Raw genomic sequence first — 22,802 nt, 5'->3', positions numbered from 1 at the left:
TCTGTGTTTTGAGGCATTTTTTCTGGCCATGAAAATAAAAAATGATAGAAGGATAAGTGATTCCTTCAAAGTTAAATGATACCACTGTTAGGAGAAATCCAGGGGAAAACATGACACACCTCTTCTTTCCTGACACTTTCAGCCTCTCCCACGTCTCCCGGTCGGCTTCTGTTATATTGGCGACCGCGACAAAGTTCGGAGCCTCGCGGTGAGGGCCAAGCCTGCCCTGAATTCTGCGCTGCGCCAGGTCATCCTTGTGAAGATCCGGCACCTGCCTGAGCCCCTCTTCCGCAGGTTCACTCTCCTGAGCCCGCACAATACAGGTCACCCTCGACTTCACCTCTTCCGTTTGGCCTTGGTTTCTGTCAATTTGATCCAGGCCCCCACGTTATTGGAAAAATCAGGTTCCAGGAAGGGAAGCAGACAAACAGAATGTCAAGCATGGAAATTCAGAGGCTGAAGACAGAATGGAATGATGGAAGCACCTCTCCCTTTCTCAAAAATATGGAATCAATTGCAGCCTTGATTACTTTTGTCTATGCTACCCTTTTGACACTGTAAAGAGACAGAGTTTTTCCACCAGATGACAGACTCTAGTTTAGTTTAGGAAGAGAAGCCAGGGCTCGCTGAAAGACTATTAAGAATGGTAATGAGATTTCAGTTTGACAGTAATGATGCCCAATTCCCACACTATTCAAGTTACTGTAATGAATTCAAGTTTTCTGATTGAATCCCTGAGCCTTCTTGGAACGTCTTTTTCTGCAGCAGTAAAGTGTTAGTAATGAGCTCTGCATGATCCAAATTCTAGAATTAGTTTGGAGATAGTTGGAACGTTGTTCACATATTGAACACCTCAACCATAAACCTTCATACTGCCAGAAAGTATGATTAAGTCAATGCTGAATAGAAACTTGCAATGTTCAAACTCAGTTTCTGCCTCCTGATAGCATTAATTAGGTTTGGCTAACGTAAACTTGAAGAACAGAGAGGGCATCCTCTTTACCTGGCTCCACAGAGGCAATACCCATTTGTTTCTTGTGTCAATAACTGTTCACCTTTATTCATGCTAAATCTGATATTTTCAATTGTTTTCCTAAGAAGTGAACTTTAGATGCCTAATGTTGACAATATCATAATTTAAACCAAAGTTGTGGCATCTATGTGCATAAACATTATATCACATTAAAAGTCAGTTTCTAACTAAATATGTTTCTTGAGATAGAAAATTTCAGAAATATACATAAATAGGGCTATTCATTTTTTTTCAAAATAAATCTTCCAAGCCAGAAAACCATTCTCTTGTTACCTGGATGACTTGGTGTATTTACAGAGCCTACGCAAATAGGAAGGCGACAGAATTTTCTATTTGCTTTTAGTTTGGGGAAGGGGATCAAGGAGGGCATAGCACAGAGCCTCCAGGGAGCCCTCTTTTTTTCATCAGTTCTTTGAAGCTCTCTAGAGAGATCATGGGCTGTGTCCCCAAACACAGAGTCAGGTGACAACAGACAAATGGGGCTGGAAATATCAGGAATTAAAATTGCATGCAGGAGAAAGGAAAAAAGGGAGGTACAAAAGCTACTCCTTTTCCTAACTCAAGTTGCTGATCCGCATCAATATGCCTTGATGCTACTCAGTTATCCAGAAGTCTTTGTTTCACTGGCAACAACTGATCCCTCCCACAAGGCCCTATGAGAACGGTTTGTTACAAGGCATGCCAACAAGGACTGCAAAGACCAAGAGCCTCCCGAAGCTAGAATGTGTCCTATAAAAAAATGGGCCGGGTCTTCTATGCTCAAATCCCTGTTCTGTGTCCAGAGATCTTTCATGTGTTTTGTACCTGGTGCTTCCTAAATCAAACAATAGAAAACACTCACAGCTTCACTGATCTCAATGACGCTGCCCAAAGAACCACTTTAATTGTGTAAAACACAGTTTAGATATTTATATTCTTAGTTCAATGGATTACAAACCTCTTAAGTGATAGGCAAAAATATGGCAATTAAATAATAAAGATGCGATCTCTGATTTTGATGTAAGGAAAAATACAAGAATGATGAACTCTGTACACTGAAACTCAGCAGGCTGATGGCTTGAATGAATTCGTATCCCTCTTAGGATAAAAATCGCTGGCCAAATTCCATTTCATTAAGCTTTCCTTTCCCTAATTAAGAAGATGGGAGAAAAGTTGGGAGAAGGAAACTCACTTAAAAATAATTTCTATGACAGAACACATAGAAGTGTATCATATTATATATTTGAGGAGTTTTTAATGAGAAATTTCCATCGTCAGATGTCTAGGTGATCGTGTTGGTGTGAGGGAAGAAACAGCAAGCCTCGTTTTCCCCCCATATCTCAAAGGTGCTATGAAGATAGAAGGGCTCATAGCTAAGGAATAACTATGATTTCTGCCTCCTATGGATGGACTGGAGCAACCTTGAGAGGTGGCTGTTCCCTGATCAGCGATAGCACATGTCTATTTATGCCAATAATGCCCGTCTCTGACACCAGCACCCATACGTGGTGATATGCCCACATATAGCACATCTGCACACTTGAGCTCCATATTTATTTGGTGAATTCAGCCCTATCTTGGACAGGACCATTCTACTCCCTGCCATCTGAACTTAGGAGAGACTGGATATCTAGGGTTCCACTTTAAAACAAACCACCATTACTGATTATATGTAATTAGGGCAGGAAACAGAGGAATGGGGAGCTTTAATACAAATCACCTTTGCCGAACTATATTCTCTCTCTCCTTCATAGACACACACACACAGAGCACACCTTTTATGTTCTAGACTTTTCTTTTCTGAGATTCCCTTGGAGGGTTGCTTGCTGCCATCTGATTTCTCTGCCTCTTTTTTTCGGTAAGGCCCATAGAGGAGTTGATTCAGTGGCACCATTGGCTTGGTCTGGTTCATCCTAGCTCTCCTGGCGGCAAAGTCATCTTTCTCAAGATCAGGCAGTCGACGTGCAACCTCATCTTCTGATTCTGAATCTCTGCTGTGTTGGTGGATCAGGAAAGGATTTTCTTTGCGAAGGATAATATCTCGAACAGCTTCTTTCTCATCACTTAATTGCTTTTGACTGATAAAGCAAAATTAAACGGAACTCCACGTGGGATCAGACCAAAACAGTTTTTAAATCCCCATCTCCAGGCAGCCAACTGTCTTGTTAGTGAAAGGTCTTCTCAATATCATTAGTCCAGATGACATCTGTTTACTATTTTAGTCCAGAGTTGCAGCAGGGTTAGGGTGGGTTTCAAAACCTGGAATTTAGTCAGCTACTAGCAATACTAAAAAATTCATTTAACTTGCAGTGCCCCATCAGCGTCAGAAAGGCAGGATCCTAAATGGCTCTGAAAGTGGCAATCCAAATTCTTTTCATGAAGTTGGGAAAAGTAAGAAGCATTTTGTTATTATTTTTTCTCTGGCACATTAATAATGTACCCAATAGGTACTCAGTTTATTTTGACTGACAGGGCAAAAATCTGAGCTACCAAGAAACTGATCTGGAGGAATGCTAATGAGTGCAGCTATGTGACAGCACACCTGGGATGTGTCCCAGACTGCAAAGTGTAAGGATGGTCTTTCTGCAGAGCTGAGCTAACCTGAAACATCTGGAATAGTTTATGACCATGGACAGGATGGACTCAGGCACAAAAGCTTATCGTGCCCTGCACCCTCCCACCAGCAACCTTTTCTTTGGTCTTTTACCCCCATGACTCTCCACCGCCCAGCTCTTCTGCTTTGTCATATGCTAGCTGTCAAGTAAATCCTATTAAGACATTTCGCCAAAATGTTTACTTAGGGCTATTTTCATTTTCAAGGAAATCTTGAAGGCACCAAACTTTAAATTCTTTAGAATTTAAAGAGAAATGCAGTTTAATGGTGGAATCTTAGGACGTTTTATGCTTTGTTTTTTGTTCTTGTTGGGGTTGGGTAGGGTGGGAATACAGTCAATGGCGCCTTTCTGATATTCAAACAAACTCCTCCCCCCTACTCATAAGATCAGCCTTGCTTCTAAGTCATAATAAAAGATTAAAACTTTACAAATATCATTTATTATCTTCTCAGTTCATAGAGATGGTGAGTAGATAAAGCACCTTGACTTCTAAAGAAAGCTCACCTGCTTTGTATCCGATTTCTGAAGGAGGATTAAGGGTAAATTCTTCATGGTCATGGGACAGGTTGTCTCAGAAATGAAGACAGGAGGAATTAGCCTGGCTGAGCTAATACAAGCAAGGAAACGCTGTCTACTCTGGCTGACCAGGTGGCCTGCTGTCTGTTGCTTACCCTGTACTGCTGCAGAGGAGGCCTGTCAGCCTAACAGAACAGCAGGCCCTCACTCCTGACTTGTGGAAAAATCAAACCATCATTAGTCATGTCCAGAAAACTCCTTCTCCTGCTGACCACTATTCTCAATAAAAGTTTAAATCGTGGAATTTAGAGGTGGTGGGTGGTGCTCTGATCTCTGAATAAAGTTATTTCTTAAAATATAAAATTCTGCCCTTTGAGTTGCACTCCGGCTCTTGGTCTCCTGCTTGGCCACTCCTGGACCATGCTCACTCTCCTCCCTGCATCCTTAGCCAACAAGTCTGGCAAGAACCAACTGGTATTGGTTGACTGTGGCCATAAAGGATGGTCAGTGGGAAATGATAGGCCATTGAATTAATCTCTTCAAAAACGCATTATTTAAAAAGCACATTGATGATGACAAAGAAGGTGGTTAACTATTATTGAGCGCCCACAACGTGCCAGAATTCCTTCTAGTGTTAATTTGTTTAACCTTAATACTAGCCTTGCAATGGTAGTGTGATTAGCATCCCCATTTTATAGAGTGGAAACTGAGATTAGGTGAAGAAATTTGCCCAAGCTCAAAGTGCCACTGCTGAAGTTAAAATTCAAACCCAGGGAGTCTGGCTCCGGAGGTCCTGTTCCTAATCACTGCATTATTCATTAAACAAAGGACACGGCCAGGAACAGTTTTGAAAGCAGAACATCATACAGAAAATAAGGCATTATCATTACTAAGGAAGTAGGAGAAAGAGAAGTATTTTGGTTACTAAATAAAGGGATCACATGAGCTGTGCTTAGAATGAAGTCGTGATTTGCACTGCTGGGTACAGACAGCAATGTCCAGCCAGGATTAATGACAGTAGAATGCTAACTAATCATACCTTACAGTGCTTGCACAGCACTTTACAGTTTACAGAGCCCTTTCAAACGCATTATCTCATCTCAGCTGATCCGACTCCAATTCCAGTAAAGGAGCAGATCCTGAGCTTGAAGCTTTCAAGTCCCAAAGCAACACTCCTTTCATTTTTTGACCAGGGTCCTGGGTTTCAATTTTCCCCAACTCAGGCAGAATACTATGGAATAAAACGTATGCATTTATGCAAATAGCCATGCCAATTTGTGATGCCAATTTGAGAAGGGAGAATCTCGTGCATTATGCATCATGTGAGTCCAGCCAGGCTACAAACTCCCCAGGGTGTTTCTTTTCAGGCTAAATGCCCAGTGTAGCGGGACTCATTTCAAGTGATCTCAATTTAGATATGTAGACTTAAAAAAAGGGGGTGAAGAAAGCTTTCCATATCATTGGCCTCTTAAAGCCACTCCCTGCCCACTTGAAAAAACGATCACAGTGACATTCTGCTAATTGCTTGGATCCTGTAAATTCAGAGCTTCCAGCAGACTCAGAGAGAGCAAAAATTTAATGACATAAATTCTGGGCCAGCACTGTTGGCTATGAAGTAATAAATAATGTGTATAAGGCAGATATGTAGGACTATGTTCGCAGGTGTCTAGTTAGCAGAATATTTAAATGACTTTTTATAACGAGCCCTTCTTTTCTGAAGGTCAGTCTATTGTAAAGCTTCAGTATATTCTACTTTGTTTTTCAATAATTATAATACCTCTGAAGAGCTGGTATATTCCAGATACGTTAACTTTTATGACAACCCTGCAAGATCAGTATTATCGTGTCCACTGAGGTTTCCAGTTCCAGTCATCTGAATGTAGGTAAAGTAAGTAAATTTAAGTGGCAGACCCTGGCTGTCTGGCTTGATATTCATGGGGCGGTTTGGCACTTTTATTTTGTCTGAGTCATTCACAGATGAGTTAGTTGCCTTGGGAAGTAGGGGTTGCTCGACGGACCCAGATCACTGCTTTACTAAGAAGGAATACACGGGCTTCCCTGATGGTCCAGTGGTTAAGAATTCGCCTTCCAATGCAGGGGACACGGGTTCGATCCCTGGTCGGGGAACTAAGATCCCATATGCCGCGGGGCAACTAAGCCTGAGCGCCGCAACTACTGAGCCCACGTGCTCTGGAGCCCACGTGCCACAACTAGAGAGAAGCCTGTACACCACAACGGAAGATCCCGTGTGCTGCAACTAAGACCTGAAGCAGCCAAAAATAAATAATTTTTTTTTAAAGAAGGAATACAGTCTAATGTGAAATGAGAAATGCCAAGCCTTGCCTTCAACCTGGCAACCCTGTCCTAAGACAAGTAAGGCTATCTTTGTAGGAGAGATTGTGGGTCCTAAGCAGGTGAGGGGGAGGAAAAGCTCTTGTCTCAAAGTTTCTAAGGCTTATATATTTCAAAGTGAATGAGATAATGATTTAAACTAAGGAAGAGATGGCATTTTCTTTCACCCCCTTTTACTTGGCAACACACAAGCAACCAGCTCAGATTGGCAGTCAGTTTGTTCTATTGAAAGAAACTGGGCTCTCCAGAAAAGCCTGTTTGGCCTCCTGGGAATGTCACGGGCAACACCAGGGACCTCCCTGTTCACACAGTGTCCCAATAGGGCAGCTACATCCAGAGTCACAAAGGTTCATGCAAGTTATGTGTCTGCCTGGTCTCTGATCCCCAAGAATCTGTGCAGCAAGAAGCAGTGACACAGGCATCTGGTAAGGAGGGATGGAGAGAATATGTTCCTGGCACTTAGCTGCATCTGCTCTTCCTCTAAAGATTTCTAAAATGTCTATTGTTCCTTGGAGGGTTTCCCCCCCTCTGTAATTAATTACTATGTGCTTGAGAAGATCCACAGACTAGCAGAAAAGACTGAGTGCTGAAACATATGAAAACAATTAGCAAAGAAGTCCAATCACGTGAAACCTATAATTCAGTTCAAAAAAAAAGTTTACTTCTCCAATGGGAAACACCAAGTCAGAGAACTCAAGTCTCCATGGCATTTTAATTCAGGGGAAGTGAATCTTGATTCTTACTTTATCCTCTTAAACGCAGAGATCTTGGCTTCTTTAGCAGAGTCTCATATTTGGGGGGTAATTAGGCTAACTTAATCATAAACTAAAAGGGAAGGAAAAGTAGTTTATGGACTTCTGACTCCAGTGGCAACTCTAATAAATATCAACCCCACATATTTATTAAGAAAGACCTACTTTCTGTCCCTTGGTGCTAACATACCTCCTAATATATTCTTTGATAGGAAGCTTGGGACTTCTAGGCTTCTAAACTCATGTGAAAATGGACTAACATGCACTTCTGCTCCTTTTTATATAGTAAAAATAATTTAAGGAGGTGTTTGAGAATACTTGGGAAACAACAGCCAAAAAAACCCCCCAGAAAACAAAAAACCAATCTGGGGCTTCCCTGGTGGCGCAGTGGTTGAGAGTCCGCCTGCCGATGCAGGGGACACGGGTTCGTGCCCCGGTCCGGGAAGATCCCACACGCCGCGGAGCGGCTGGGCCTGTGAGCCATGGCCGCAAAGCCTGCGCGTCCGGAGCCTGTGCTCCGCAACGGGAGAGGCCACAACAGTGAGAGGCCCGCGTACTGCAAAAACAAACAAACAAACAAACAAACAAACAAAACCCATCTGTAAAAGTACAGCCTTACTCTTGTCTACATGCCTCCTTCCTTGCCTATGCCTCATCCTCTACCCATCTCTCCAAACACAGACTTTCCCAGCTAAAAAAATGGGCCGCAAGAAATATCTGGGGCCTCTTGTTGGGTTCCAAGATGTGGTGGCCAGAATTCATCTGGATTGCAAAGATAGGAGACTGAGGTTACAATGCCTTAAGAGACGTCAGCATATTTAAATGTTTTATATTCTTATTTTCCAGACACCAAGAATCCTTTTCTTCTTCATGATATGCATTTCATTCCAGTTAAGCTACTTTCTGCCACATTAAAAGCAGGATCCCAAATGTAGATAAACTTAGAATGACTGTCAACTCTGCTGTGGGCTGCAAAAAGTAGGTGACAAAGACACAGACAGGCCAGGCTAGTGGCATGGTATGTATAAAATTTTTATGAGAGAGCTAGCAGCTGAAAAATCTATCAACAAATGAATTCTGGGTGTTTGGAGCAGCTGTGTTGTGTTGCTATTGGGAACATTCTCTGGGAATATGCATGATTTTCCTGAACTCCGTTTTAAATGCTAAGTCAGTAGCTCTAAGGTGTGACGTTAACTGACATTTGCAGATATTAACTGACCTGCGAATTTCTGCTTAATAGAGCTAACTTGGATAAAATATGTAAAAATTAAGGCAGATAACAGGAACATGGACAGGAGCAAAAATTACCACAAAAATATACTACTCATCAATTAGAATTACATTTGTAAACTAACCGTGATTCTAGGTTTGTACACAGAATGGGAGCTGTCATAAAAGATTGTACTGTTTTAGCAGAAAATAAACCTCCCAGTTACTGAAGAGGCACAGTATACTCGTGGAATCCCCAGCCTTTGCCCACTCTTTTCTTTTCTCTACGTCATCATGATTCCTGGCTGTGCCGAGTTCTCTTAAACTATCTGCCCATTTGTCTCCCCTTGCTCTTTTGGATAACTCTAAAGATGATATGGAGTTTCCTTAAAAAAATTAAAAACAGAACTATCGTGTGATCCAGCAATCCCACTTCTGGGTATATATCCAAAAGAAATGAAGCCAGGATCTCAAAGCGATCTTAGCACTCCTATCTCATTGCATCATTATTCAAAATAGCCAAGATGTAGAAACAACCTAAATGTCTATCAAGGGATGAATGGATAAGGGTAATGTTGTATATACATACAAAGGAATATTATTCGGCCTTATAAAAGAAGTAAATTCTATAATATGTGACAACATGGATAAATCTTGAGGACATTAAGCTAAGTGCACTAAGCCAGTCACAGAAAGAAAAATACTGCATGATTCCACTTATATGAAGTAGCTAAAGTAGTGAAATACGTAGAATCAAAGAGTGGCATGGTGGCTGCCAGGGGCTGAGGGAGGATGAAATAGGGATTGCTGATCAACAGGCATAAAGTTTCAGTTAAGCAGGATGAATAAATTTTAGAGATTTGGTGTATGATATTGTATCTGTAGTTAACAACACTGTATTGTACAGTTAAAGATTTGTTCAGAGTGTAGATCTCATGCCAAGTGTTCTTACCACAATACAATATTTTTTTTAAAAGGAAAAAATAAATGGCAAAGGATATGAGAGAATTTATAGAAGAAGAAACCCAAGTAGCCAATAAACATGGTATAATAGTCAACAGCATTAGTAATCGTGGAAAAATCAATTTTTTTTAAATGAGATTTAAAAAATCAAGCAGATTGGCAATTTTTGAAGATAACAAGAAAAAAAATACATCATAAAGATGATAGTGTCTTTGGTAAATTTTAGTTAAAGACTTTACAGATGTGATAAAAAATGAAGGTATGTGTGTCAAGGGTATTAAGGTTAAAGATTTTTTATAAGTTCATACTCTTATCTGTATCACCTATTACCTATTTCCACTGTGCCCTAGACTTGAAGACAGAAGCAGAAAAAATCTGAAAAACGGTAAGGGGATAGATTTCATTTTTGTATTCTCAGCATCTAGCCTGGTCTTTGATATAAGTAGAAGCTCAAATGATGTTGAAAAAGCATGTGTCTCACAAGGTCTCTGAACCAAAATTTAAAGAATATCTGGATTTATTTTTCTTTTGACGATTCTATGACATTACCCTTCATTATTTCAGAAACCCAGAGAGTTGCTTGTAACATTAGCACAGTTTTATGTTAGAGTTTTCTAGAAGCACATACATGTTTAGGACAGACAAGCCTGTTTGTGGGATACCACAGACAGAAAGAATTACCTCCTTGATGTTTTATCAGTACAAAGCTATTCTAGGATTAAATCCATAGAAGTCAGTACTGGAACTTTCACTGAAGATCTAGACCACAGCAATAATCACACATCGAGTTGTATGGAGGAATGGAAGACATTCCATTCAATGTGTGTGAGGCAGCTGTGGCACTATGGCCAGAACATCTGGATCTGGCCACCAGGTCAGTGGTGACCAGCTCTGAGACGGTCAAGTAACTTACTTTCACTGATCCTCAGTTTACTCTGCTTGAAAATGGGCATATCACCTACCTTTTAGGATTAAATGGAACATCAAGTGGCAAAGGAATTTCAGTTGTCAAACTGTTATGAATTTCAATTTGTCAAATAAATTTTGGTCTCACTGTTATTTGTTAGTATCTCTGTGGCTATTATATGAGAAAAATTAATCAGCTTCCCCAAACACTACACAAAACTGTAGAACTATAGTTTTCTGTGACTTCAATTGCTAAAGGTCTCTATCTCACATGTAATATGAGGCCACCAGGACTGTATACTAGTGCCTTTGTTACAATTAAGAGAAGTAATTACTCCATTCTTTGTTTTTGAATCAATGAGCTTTAGAAAATGAGTCAAATAAACCTAATCTTACTTACTACTCCCTTGGGACAAAGAAAGTAAGTGGATTTTTGTCAGCCAGCCACTCTTTCTAAAGAGAGTGTTCCCCGTTCCAAAGAACTATTTTCTAGTGATGTGTAAAGTAAGATAAGAGCCATTTAGGGGTAGTGTGAAAATTAACAAGCCATAAACAATTGAAAAATAAGATGTTATTGCAAGATAAATCCTGCAGCCCACAAATGACTGACCACACATACTTGACCAGGACAAGGTCTACTCAAGCAGCACAAAGCTCCCTCTTCACCTCCATTTAAAAGAACCAGAAACTCAGCAGAGACAGGCCTGAAGACAAAGACTATTAGCTATTTCTATCTGCTTGCTGCAAGTAGGAAATAATGATGCAACGGATAAAGCAGGAAGTGGGAAAACAAGATGGAAACTCCATCACACCAGACAGATTCCAAACCTCCAGGCATGCACAAAGCCAGCCAGGCCTGTCCTTGGCCCGGAAAGCTAACCTGGCAAAGCGCTGTGCTGCTGGCATGACCTTGATTCCAGCTTGCTCTAGCCTTCTGCGCTTTTGGATTTCAGCAGCATCTTCCTCTTCAGACTTGGGAGCTGGTGCCACCGCAGCCCCCTCTGGAGGAGGCTGCGCCTTCCCACTGCCGGTGGGTAATTCTAACCCACCACCAGGAGGCTTCCCACCAGGGTCCATTCGGCGGACGGGGTCCTCTTCACAAGGAGACCCCACTTCACTTCCCTCTTCCTCTATTGTTTCAGGATAGCTAGTGAGTTGGACAACATAATTGACCAAACTAACAGACTAGGCTGGGGAGTAGATCCCATGTCATCTCCCGGTCATTCTGATATTACTTCCACTTAAAAAATATCATAGCATGCAATATGATCCTGGTAATGTGAAAAAAATTAAATGCAGCCATTTTTAAATTAATACAATGCATCATAATCTCGACATTGATTAAGAGCTATTTCAAAATTGATATTGAAAGGCAAAAACCTTTTGTTCTAGAAAGGTATAATTCATGTTTTGTTCAATAATTAGAACTTTTAATGTTTATTCAATCAGCAATCATAGATAATAAAGGTGGACTACAAGGAATAACCATGCAATGATAAGGGTGGTTTTGCTGAAAGGGATTAGACGAGACTGTTTAAGTTTCTTTTATTGGACTCTACGGTTCTTGAAGGCAGGGACTCTATCTTAGCTACCACTGGGTCCCCAAAGCCTAAAAGATAGTACCTAGCATGTAGTAGAAGCTCACTAGATGCATACTTGCTGAATAAATGAATGAATAAATACAAAAACATAATCAGAGATTAGGGGAAAGACTGCTGGTTTCTCTCAAGAGATGAGAAGTCCAATGTTTCTTCCATTTCATTATGACTGTTTCTACATGTGACTCAAGCATGTTCATGCATCCCTTCAATAACGCTTGAGCTCATATCTAGATAAACTTACATCTAGATAAAAGGTCTTACTGCACCTGATCTAACAGGAGTGGGAGTCAGTCTCCACAGAAGGCCATGGATGACAGATGTTCTCAATGTCCTGTCGATAGAGCTAGTTTCAAAAATCTGCTCGTTAAAATCTGCTCATTAGACCAGTATTGGTTGAATACCTACTGTGTGCCAGGCACACCTAGAACAGGTGCCTTCACGAAGCTTATATTCTATCATGACAATCCCTCTCTGAAGATGTGTCCTGCCCACCTCCATCTGTAATCTGACACCAAAGTTCTAAAATGGCTCTTTGAGCTCATTCTTGTCCTGGGGCCATAATTCCTGTACCACAAGCCAGGATGGGAGCAGCGCAGTCCAGGTCTTACCTGAAGGGCCTCTCCCCACCCAGGGGGGAGGTGGCAGTACTCCAGCTCTTCCGATATTCCTCTCGCTCTGCTTTCTTCTTTCTCAGAGGTGCGGGGACGTAGGCTGTCTGGTTGCTTTTGTTGGGGAGGTACTGGTTAAAAGGCACTGCTGATTTTGGCTCACCGTGGGATGTCCTCCTCGCAGACATGTCATCCTTCTTCACATCAGGCAGCTTCCGATGGGGCAAGTCGGATTCAGAGTCGCTTCCTCTCCCTGGGAAGAGAGGATGGGTGCTGAGAAAGTGTGCTGGGCTAGCAATAAAGTTCCCAATGGCAAGTATGCAGTATGGGGGATGTGGTTACATCTGTGGGTTCCCGGGATTACTTCCTTAAATTATTCACTTAACAAATCTAAAGTATCAGTCGAAATTAATCCACTCTGGGAAAAGCTCTCCGTTCTAATCAGGAAAAAAGAAGTCAAATTAAAAAAAAAAAAAGAAGAAAGCTTAGCTGTATCTGAGAGTTACAATTAACAACACATTTGCAATAGAACTATACGCCTGCTCAGATCCTTCAACTCTCAGAAGAAGAAACATAAATTTACCAATGGAGTTTTTACTCAGCACCTGTTGTTGCATGTCTTACACTGCGCTAGATATTCTGACAAATAAGAATTATGAAGGATTTATAATCCCTTGTCTTTGAGGTACCTTTAACCAACTCATGAAACACCTGGAGAATATCAGTTATAAAAAAATCAACAAGCACAGACATATAAGAACTATAGGAATTCAGAAAAATGATCAGTATGGATTATACCAAGGGTTTGCCTTCCAGGAAACAGCTTGAGTTATAATAAGTGCGTATTCCTCTACCTCGGAGCCCTTCCTGGTACCCATAGCTGGGGGCAATCTTTGTTTCCTATGAACACTATGGCCCGAAGGTCTATTTCTCTTCTGATGCATTATGCTTTCTACCTTGTATTTTGAAAATAAGGGCTTTATATCCTTCACACTGTACTTATCACAGTGTCTTTGGGCACAGTGGGTATTCTTAAATGATCAGATGAATCAATGAATTAGTTTGGCTTAAACAGTGTTTTACACAACACAGAGGAATTCAATGTTACCAACATCAGTCTTTTGTTGGTCAATAGCCCCCATAATTATATTGTATCCTTGTTTCCTGAGTCTCATCTCACCAGATTTCTAAGATCCATTAGAGTGAAACTGTCATGAAAACACACACTACTGTGACAGGCAGCCACCATTTGAATGCTGGTTGAAAACTCTTAATCACTGAGAGCATTATGAAAAGGTTCTTCAACTCCACTGATAGCAAATAGAAATTGACCTCCTTACCCGTGTGAAAAGAACCTTAAACTAAGAGTCGAGCGATGTGGCAGCCTAGCAGAGTGGGTAGTGCAGGGGGTTAAGTCAGATCCACTTCATTTTGAGCTCTGACACTCATTAGTTTTGTCATTTGTCACTTCACCACTCCAAACCTCAGTTTCCCAATCTATAAAGTGAGAATAATAATATCACCTACTTCATAGTGCTGCTGGGAGGATCAGATACATGTAAAACTCTTGGGTACAGTACTTGGCCCCGAGTAAGCGCTTAACAAACACTGACTACTCTTTATGCCATAATAGTTCTGGATCTGCCACTGATGACCTGTGGGCTCCTAGGCTTGCCTCTAACACACTTGCCTGTCCTTTTTCTGCAAAAATAGGAATGAAATGAATTGCCCTGGAGATAAAATGATTTAATGGCTTTTAAAAAATGGTGAAAGTTAAAGCATTGACCATAAACAAGTTGTTCATTGCTGCAGATGAAATATTCAATTTATGAATTATTCATGCCACTTGCTTTCAGCCTCCCTTCTAAAGTTTTGACCATTTCATTACTTGTTGGTTTTTGATTCATAACTTAACTCCCTTCTCACCCTGTCTTTTATCAAGTCTATCTGTCTCAGTGTCATAATAAAATATTTAGAGCCCCCTGTGAATGCTTTATAACAAACACTAATACTACCTTAACTTGCTAAGCACTTGGATTTGTTTCCCTATTTGATATTATCCCCATTTTACAGTGGTAGAAACAGAGGCCCAGAGAGACCCAAAGAGCCCTTTCTCCATGGCTGGTAAGTAACAGCTCCAGACTCCAGTTTCTGTTCTCCAGATTCCAGCCCAAGAAAGACCCCTAGTTGCTAGAAGGGAGAGAAGCATAGCCCTGGGGAAAGGAAGGATCAGACTTTGCTAAAAGGATGTTGTCATCATGATGTGCACTGTTGCAGTTTCCTAACTTTGGGCACAAGTAGAGAATAAATAGCTCCTTCCTCTGCAACACACTTCTCTTGGAAAAATGTCCTTTGCCTAAAGCATCCTGACTAGGGGAAGAACTGTATTTTGCTGAATAAATGAATGAAAGAAAATGATTCTTCAATCAACTATGAAGGCTTAGTATGGATTAGAGTTGTCTCCGTTCCCCCCCCCCCCCACCCCATTCTAAAATCCTGTAATCTATGAAACTTATTTTGGTACAATATCTAAAAACATATTGTCCATAATATACTGAGAGTCTCAAAATAGGTTGTTTAACACATAAACAGATAACCTTTTTTTTTTTTCCCCAATTAGCCTTTGATGAATGTCTTCAACAGGCACTTCAAGAAAAGTTAATTTGCAAATGCCCTGAGGCAGAGTGGCTCAGCTGAAAGAAGCATAACGTTTTGGACCTAGAGACCAGGATCTAATTTCAGCTCCATCATCTACTAGCTGTGTGAGGGAAATTGAAGCCCTCTGTACCTCAGTGTCCTCACTGGAAATAAGGAGGTGATAATACAGCTCTCCCAGGTTGTCATGATGATTACAAGAGATGTAAAGCACCCAGATAGTGGCTGGTGAGGTATACTTTCCATAAGTGTTAGAACCCCTCTTATCTCAGGCCAAGACTTCAAAAGATCATTTTTTTTTTTTTTTTTTTTTTTGCGGTACACGGACCTCTCACTGCTGTGGCCTCTCCCGCTGCGGAGCACAGGCTCCGGATGCGCAAGCTCAGCGGCCATGGCTCACGGGCCCAGCCGCTCCGCGGCATGTGGGATCCTCCCGGACCGGGGCACAAACCCGCGTCCCCTGCATCGTTAGGCGGACTCCCAACCACTGCGCCACCAGGGAAGCCCAGAAAGATCTTGACTTGACTTCACCCTGAAAACATGAAAATGTACTAGGGTGGCATCTCCATCTATGCCCAACATTGCACGTGATGAGGCGGACATACTTTTATCAAAGTCTGATCCTTCCTTTACGCCTGGGCTACATTTCTCTCCCTTCCAGCAACTAGGGGTCTATCGTTTTTTTTGTTGTTGTTGTTTTTTTTTTTGCGGCACGCGGGCCTCTCACTGTTGTGGCCTCTCCCGTTGCGGAGCAACAGGCTCCGGGCGCGCAGGCTCAGCGGCCATGGCTCACGGGCGCAGCCGCTCCGCGGCATGTGGGATCTTCCCGGACCTGGGCACGAACCCGTGTCCCCTGCATCGGCAGGCGGACTCCCAACCACTGCGCCACCAGGGAAGCCCGGGTCTATCTTTTTTTATGTATCTTTACCATACACACCGCCAACCCATTGCTTTTTCATCTCCTCTAACACTCTAATTTCTCTCATTCCTTATTTCTCTCCCTTAACTCGTCTTTTCTATAAAAGGTAAGAATATTTATTTAACAATATGCATTATGTTTATAAAATATGTTCTTAATTTTAAAAGCACCTGAGTGTAAGGTTTTGTATTTCCTGTTCAGGGAAGCTTATTAGTGGCCTCAGAAGGCATGCCAGTGAGGGTGAGGGAGGAGCTGGGTACCTATTTAGCAAGCCAGATTGGCTGAATTGACCCTGGAGATCCACAGCCTCCTTACCAGGTGGCTCTCGTGTCCAACCCATGGAATCGTGGCACCTCTTATGAGTGTGGCTCTTGGTCATCCCTACTGAATGGGTCAGTGGACCTCAGTAATAATAAAATGAAAACTCTCTCTATTGAGCCAATATGTTGTTGGAGAATTTCATGGTAAGACTTTCCCTAATTGACTGTGAGTCCTAGGAAATAAGTTTTCAAGAATTAAAATGTTCTTCTAAATTTGCAAGTGTTTATTAGGACCAGCAATCTTCTTGATTATCATCACTTAAAAAATATACCATAAGCTCTAATGAAATACAACATCTATTTGGATAAAATTATACCACATTTTTTTAAGGCAGATAAAAAAGTGTTGTTTTTCTTTAAAACCTCATTAGGTCTTGATTAGTTTACAAGAACATAAGCCTGAAGGTATCAGGCTGATTGGTGAAATCTGTGTGTTAAGATGCTCTTTCATGGATGGTGTTTTGTGAAGCTCAATTTCATGTTTTTCTTTACATGGGAAAAACTTTTATGAAAAGACTCTGGCTTATCAATCTTAACTGCTGCAAACGAAATTGTGCCTCAGCACATATTAGTACAATATTAGTAATTACCATCTCAAATCCCTTCAAGATGTGGCTCAGTATAAACTCTGAACCTCTCGAAGCTGGTGACAGAATAAATAAAGGATCTGCATTACCAGTTATTAAAAACTAGGATGAGACAATAATAATTTTTTAAAACAATCAAAATAATATGGATGAAATAGTTTGGTTAAAATATGTTTCACAAAAGTAAATCTCCCTTTCAGTTATGTTAAAGGTCAATTAGATCATGCAGTTGGTATTGTAACTTCTAATACTGTGGGTGGGACTTAAGATGTCATGTAAATTTTTAGAAATGTTTTTCAAGCAGTTCACAATGCACCATGGAATTCTTTAGGAGTCACATACGATGTGGCCCTGAGGCTAATCTAGTTGTTGGAAAGTTTAAGTACTAAACAAAAGCGTTCAGTCATGCTAGAATTTGAAAAATCTATTAGGCAAACAGAAAGAAGTGTGGGTAAATTAAGCTTTAGGGTATAAGTTTTGGACTCACGCTTCTTGAGGCTAACATCGTTACACTACTTACAGCGACTTACGGCACTTAAAAACAATGTTAGGGGACTTTCCTGGTGGAGCAGTGGTTAAGAATCGCCTGCCAATGCAGGGGACACAGGTTCGAGCCCTGGCCCGGGAAGATCCCACATGCCGTGGAGCAACTAAGCCCACGCGCCACAACTACTGAGCCCGTGTGACACAACTACTGAAGCCCATGCACCTAGAGCCCATGCTCCGCAACAAGAGAAGCCACAACAATGAGAAGCCCGCTCGCCGCAACTAGAGAAAGCCTGCACACAGCAACGAAGGCCCAACGCAGCCTAAATAAATAAATAAATAAAAATTACTTAAAAAAAAAAAAGACAATGTTAGGATGATTACTTAACCTCTCTAAGATTCATCTGTAAAATATGACTAAGGAATGTTTCACAGAGGACTAAGTCAGATACTGAGTATCTTGTAATATGTGCTGAGGGTTAAATGAGATACCAGGGGTCGAGTAATGAACTCAGGACCTGGGCATGTTAAATACCCAAGTATTTTGGTAACATAGAATTTTATAGCTGAAAGGGATCTTTTAGCTATAAAAGATAATTTTCATCTCAGACAGAAGACTTAAAGTCTCTAGAAACATTAGCTTCAGTCAAGCAATACATGAAAAAGAAATAGACACAAATAAAAAAATTCCCCACCAGCCTAAGTGCCTTTCTGCAAGCTTATACATGCAGAGCCAATCTATCTTCCCTTCCTAAAAGCACAAAGGTGCAAGATAAGTAAGGTAAACAGCTCTTGGAAAATATGTGTTCAATTTACATCAGGTTGCATGACCATACATTTTTGTAAAGAAAAATGATCATTCCTTTCAGGTGACATAAAATGCATGGGCTTTAAATCAAACCCAGCCTCAGAAGAAACAGGCAGTCTGGGCTGTGTTCTATACATTAATGGCCACCGGCATCGCTCTAGTCAATGGTCAGGTATCAAAAGAATTGCCCAAATTGTACCAATTACGGTTTCACAATCCCAAGCTTCAGAGCTTTCCTAAGTGTGTGCAGTGTGTTTCCAGTTTGCTGGAAGTTGATCTACTTTCACTTACACAGTGTGGTACTCACTCAAACATTTCCCTTCCTCGTACCTGGAGCATATAAACCTTCGGCACACTTTATGAGCTAATGGTCTGCACAGCGTCTTGGTTTACTGAGACCCAGGTAGGAATGATGTAACACATTTTCCAACAGAAGATACGCTCATTGAGGCAGTGTTCAAACCAGCTGCTGGCAAAGCCAACCAAAATTCTAAGGACCATGAGAAACAACATTAAGAGATTTTTTTCCCTACCAGTTTAGAATTACCAGATTCCAGCAAGGTGGATATGGAGTCTACCTTTCTAGGGCCAATCTCTCGGCCGGTGACAAGGCGGCCCTTGTTAATGTTTGATTCTAAGATGTGCAGTTTATTAAGGCTCCAACCTACCATCACTGCTTCCCCTGAGGACTACATCTGGCGAAGGTGTCTGCCGGGAACGGGAGCCAAAGGAATCCAGGCTATCGAAGGAATCATCTCTGCCGTGTCGAGGGGGAGAGAGGGAGTCACTGCGCTCAGAGTCCCAGCAGTCGATGTAGCCACTGTCTCGAATACTACGTTTAGGGCTCTCAACGTCATCAGTCTCCTGTTCAAGAAGAAAAAGAAAGGATTACAGACATCACAGCAACAGACATAGAGGCTACAAATATCAGGAAAATCAATCTCCAATGGTCTCCAAAAAATCCTGCATATAGAATCAATCTGGAAAGGCTACGGCAACCAGTTATCAAATTGATTATCATCTACACAACACTTCATTAAGCCTTCCTTGCTGCAACTTTTTCAATCCGAAAATCACACATATTAAAAAAAAAAAAAATCCCCAAGCATCTCGTACTCCACAATGTTGGAAAAAAAAAAAAGTCCAAGGAACTGAGAATAAAAGATCATCAAGTTTGGATTCACAAGAATACAATGACAGATAAAAACAAAAATGAGAAACTAAAACCTTAACCTTGACCCATCTTTCAGGATCCATAACTGCATGTCTGTTCTGGGACCCAGCCCCCGGTTTAGCTGCACAACTGCTTCTGTTTATGCTGTCTGGCTAATGCACACAGCATTTGTTTTTGCAGCAGAATCAGTTCCGTAAAATCCTGGAGCAGCATGTTTCCATCTTCTGCTACCTTGAAGGGAAATTCCTGCTCTGAAAGGGAGCTGTCTTTCTGGGGCAAAAAATTAAAAAAAAAAAAAAAAGCAGGGAAAAATATGTGAAATGATTTTCCTGATGCCTCGGAAGAATCCAGGCATGCTCTCGCGCTCGGCCAGCTCTTGGCACTGGGGGAGCTGAAAGCACTTGTGGCTGACCCACATGTTCAGAGCAGTGAGAACAATGGCTGTCTTTGACAGCCTGTGATTATAAATTCTTTCCAGCGCAAGCAGCACATACTAAAACACTGAAACTCCAGCAGAAGAAAGGTCAGTCAAAGCCATCCTCACCCTCGAATTATAATAAAAGCCTTGTTCCCGCCAGTGTCTTAGCATTAATTACAAGAGTCCAAGCTGACGAAAACAGAAATAACTCCGGTCACTCAAAGATAAACCTCAATTTAATCTCTCCCAGACTGTTGCTTAAAATCAGGGCTGTGAAGGACATCCGCAAAGACTGGAAGGTCCCACTGAAGATTTCCTGGGATTCTCAGGCAGGTCCCCTCCCCATTCCCCATAGAAAAGAAAAAAAAAAAAAATTCTCCGTGGTAGCAATTTTGGAAACTGTCTACACTGACTAATATGCTCGCCGGAGCCAAAGCCTTTTAGGAAGTGCCTTTGCCAGCTGCTTCTATCAATTATAACCAGATCCTCTGACACACTCCCCAGCAGGGGGCCCTTTGGGGGAACAGAGCAGCTGTAATTCACAAGGCATGCACAGTGGTCTTGCATCAGGAGAAGGAGTAGGAAAAAGGGGAAGGGCAGGGTTGAGGGGGGTACCCTGCTGCAGCCACACCGAGGACCCGATTAGTGCCCCTGAAGAACAGGTTGTCAAACAGCCTGGGGGACTACAGATGACATGACCCTCCCGAGGAAGGCAGAAATTCCAGTTATGGAAATTAAGGTATTTTAGTTTACTCGTAGGTCAAAATTAACCAGGACTTGTACAAAAGCCAGGCCTGACTAGCAGGAAAAAGAATTCATGACTAACTGAAAAGTATACATCTAAATTGGATATGGTTTTGCATTTAATTTCTTTGGAAATGCAAGTAATTATCTTGGATTATTTATCCACTGAGAATAGGCTAAATGGCTAATGTTATTGAACACTTACTATGTGTCTGGGGCTATGCTTGAAGCTTTCTCTATGCTCTGTTCTTTAATCCTCACAACCTGCTCCCCAATGATGGGGTTACCATTGTCCCTATTTTATAGAGGAGAAAAGAATCAGAGAGGTTGAGTAAATTGACTCAGGTCACACAGTAATCAGCAAAGCTGTGATTCTAACACAAGACTCTGTCTTCAACTACCAAACAGTAAAACCTGGCATTTGATGAACTTTGGTACAGTTACAGCTGTCAACAACAGCATCACCTCTCCCAGCGGCTGGACACTTACTGCCTGCTTACTCAGTGGATGACACTAACCTGGATAATGTCCCTTCGCTAAACACTGTTTATGCCTAGATCACCAACCTATACGTGCTGCAAAAGAGAGACAGTTTAGAGTAGGTTAAAAGCATGGTCTTGGAAGCTCAGCTGACAGTTTAAATCCTGGCTCCACCCTTTGTCAGCTGTCTGACCTTGGGCAAGTTATTTTACCTTGCCCAATTTCAATTTTCTCATCTGTAAAATAGAGCTAATAATATTTATCTCATAGTATTGCTGGGAAGGTTAAATGTATTACTATATGGGAAGCATTCAGAAAAACACCTGACGCATAAGTGCTCGAAAAATGTTAGCTGTGTTATAATCACTCCTATGTATTCATCTGGCAGGTAAATGTCAATATATAAATCATAGAAAATTTATAAATGCAGTTAAGGACATAATCTTATATACACACGGATACTCTTCTATCTCCTTCTCCATTTATATCCCATAACTAGATGCCTTGGGCCCAATTTCCCATCAGGGAGGGCAGACACTCAGGAAGTCGAGCCACTGGTAACATCTAGAAATGACACAATTTTACAAGCTGCTTGGCACAGAATTACAAAACTGGATTTTCAAGAAAATAATATCAGGCAAGTTTCCCCCAACACCCAAATGTCTCCCCCACCCTATCCTACAGACCACAGGAGAACAGAAAGGAAAAAGAGAAAGTTGACATGCTTCTTGGAGCTCCAGCTGCTTTCTTGCAGCCAGTTATGGGAAAGAAAAACAAAAAGGCCGTTCTGTTCATGACTTTGTAGAAAGCCAAGAATTAAACCTTGGGTCAAGTGAGAGCTGGAAGCTGAACGGCAGGGTCAGTTTGACAAGTGAAAACCAGGCCACCTGTGGCCATCCTTGGCCAAGCTGGTCCCTTAGAAACCTCAGGGTGAAGCAAGAGGCTGGCTCTTTAGCCAGAAATAAAGATTTGGACATCCGCGGGATGAACAATTTTATTGGATTCCATCAAGTCACCCAGAGGCAAGCTTTGGGAGCGGGGTTAGAAGATATAAACCAACACAAAGGCTAGCACAGTCTAAGTGCTCTGTACTCGGGGTCTCTTACGTCGTCTACGCTTTCCATCTAGATGCCCAGTAGTGGCATCCTGTCTTCTACAGAGAGCACTCCAGGGAAAGGGGATAAGACTCAAATCTGTCCATTGTGCTAATTGCTGGTTGTTCTAGTAAAAGTGTGTTAATGAATGGGGTGTGAATTACTAGCTCCCACAATATTTTTGGATTATTTTACTCATCTGTCCTCTTCTTATCCTCCTTTGTCAGAGATAATGAGAACCAGCTACAGTTGGTGACTGACTTCTGGTATCTGAGAAACTCCAGATGCCTCTCTTTTACCACTCACCATTTTCTGCTTCCTTTGTGATTTATAAGGTGGCTAAATCCTATTCTGCAGTGTGTTAGGTTCTACTTTTCCAGCCTGATGAGCCATCTCTACCCACCATACTCTCGTTGGTGAAGCAATTCATTCCACAGATACTGACTGAACGTGGTCTATGTGCCAAGCACTGTCTTCAGTGCTGGGGACACAATGTTATGCAAATTCGATAAATTCCCTGTCCTCATGGGCCTTATGCTCTAGCAGGGAAGGCAAAACACAGACAGAAAAATATACAAATACA

At 41.6% G+C, this 22,802-nt stretch overlaps 1 protein-coding gene across 11 annotated transcripts in view; it reads right to left on the bottom strand.

Annotated features, from left to right (window-relative positions):
* The window catches only part of LIMCH1 (LIM and calponin homology domains 1), a 340,013-nt gene that overhangs the window by 74,112 nt on the left and 243,099 nt on the right, over positions 1-22,802 (bottom strand). For 4 of the 11 annotated variants that reach the window (XM_067735824.1, XM_067735831.1, XM_067735823.1 and 1 more), the window contains 5 exons: positions 18,978-19,173; positions 12,535-12,787; positions 11,206-11,472; positions 2,788-3,090; positions 120-362 (listed from right to left, as the gene is read on the bottom strand). In XM_067735824.1, the coding sequence (XP_067591925.1) occupies positions 120-362; positions 2,788-3,090; positions 11,206-11,472; positions 12,535-12,787; positions 18,978-19,173 (1,262 nt within the window). Of the gene's footprint in view, positions 1-119; positions 363-2,787; positions 3,091-11,205; positions 11,473-12,534; positions 12,788-18,977; positions 19,174-19,542; positions 19,843-20,027; positions 20,296-22,802 lie in introns of those variants that run through there. The other 7 variants (XM_067735825.1, XM_067735826.1, XM_067735827.1 and 4 more) reach the window with 5 other exon arrangements.

The sequence above is a fragment of the Pseudorca crassidens genome, chromosome 4, assembly GCF_039906515.1.
Source record: "Pseudorca crassidens isolate mPseCra1 chromosome 4, mPseCra1.hap1, whole genome shotgun sequence".
NCBI lineage: Eukaryota > Metazoa > Chordata > Mammalia > Artiodactyla > Delphinidae > Pseudorca > Pseudorca crassidens.
The sequence above is the reverse complement of the archived record's forward strand: the minus strand, read 5'-3'. Positions and strand labels throughout refer to the sequence as shown.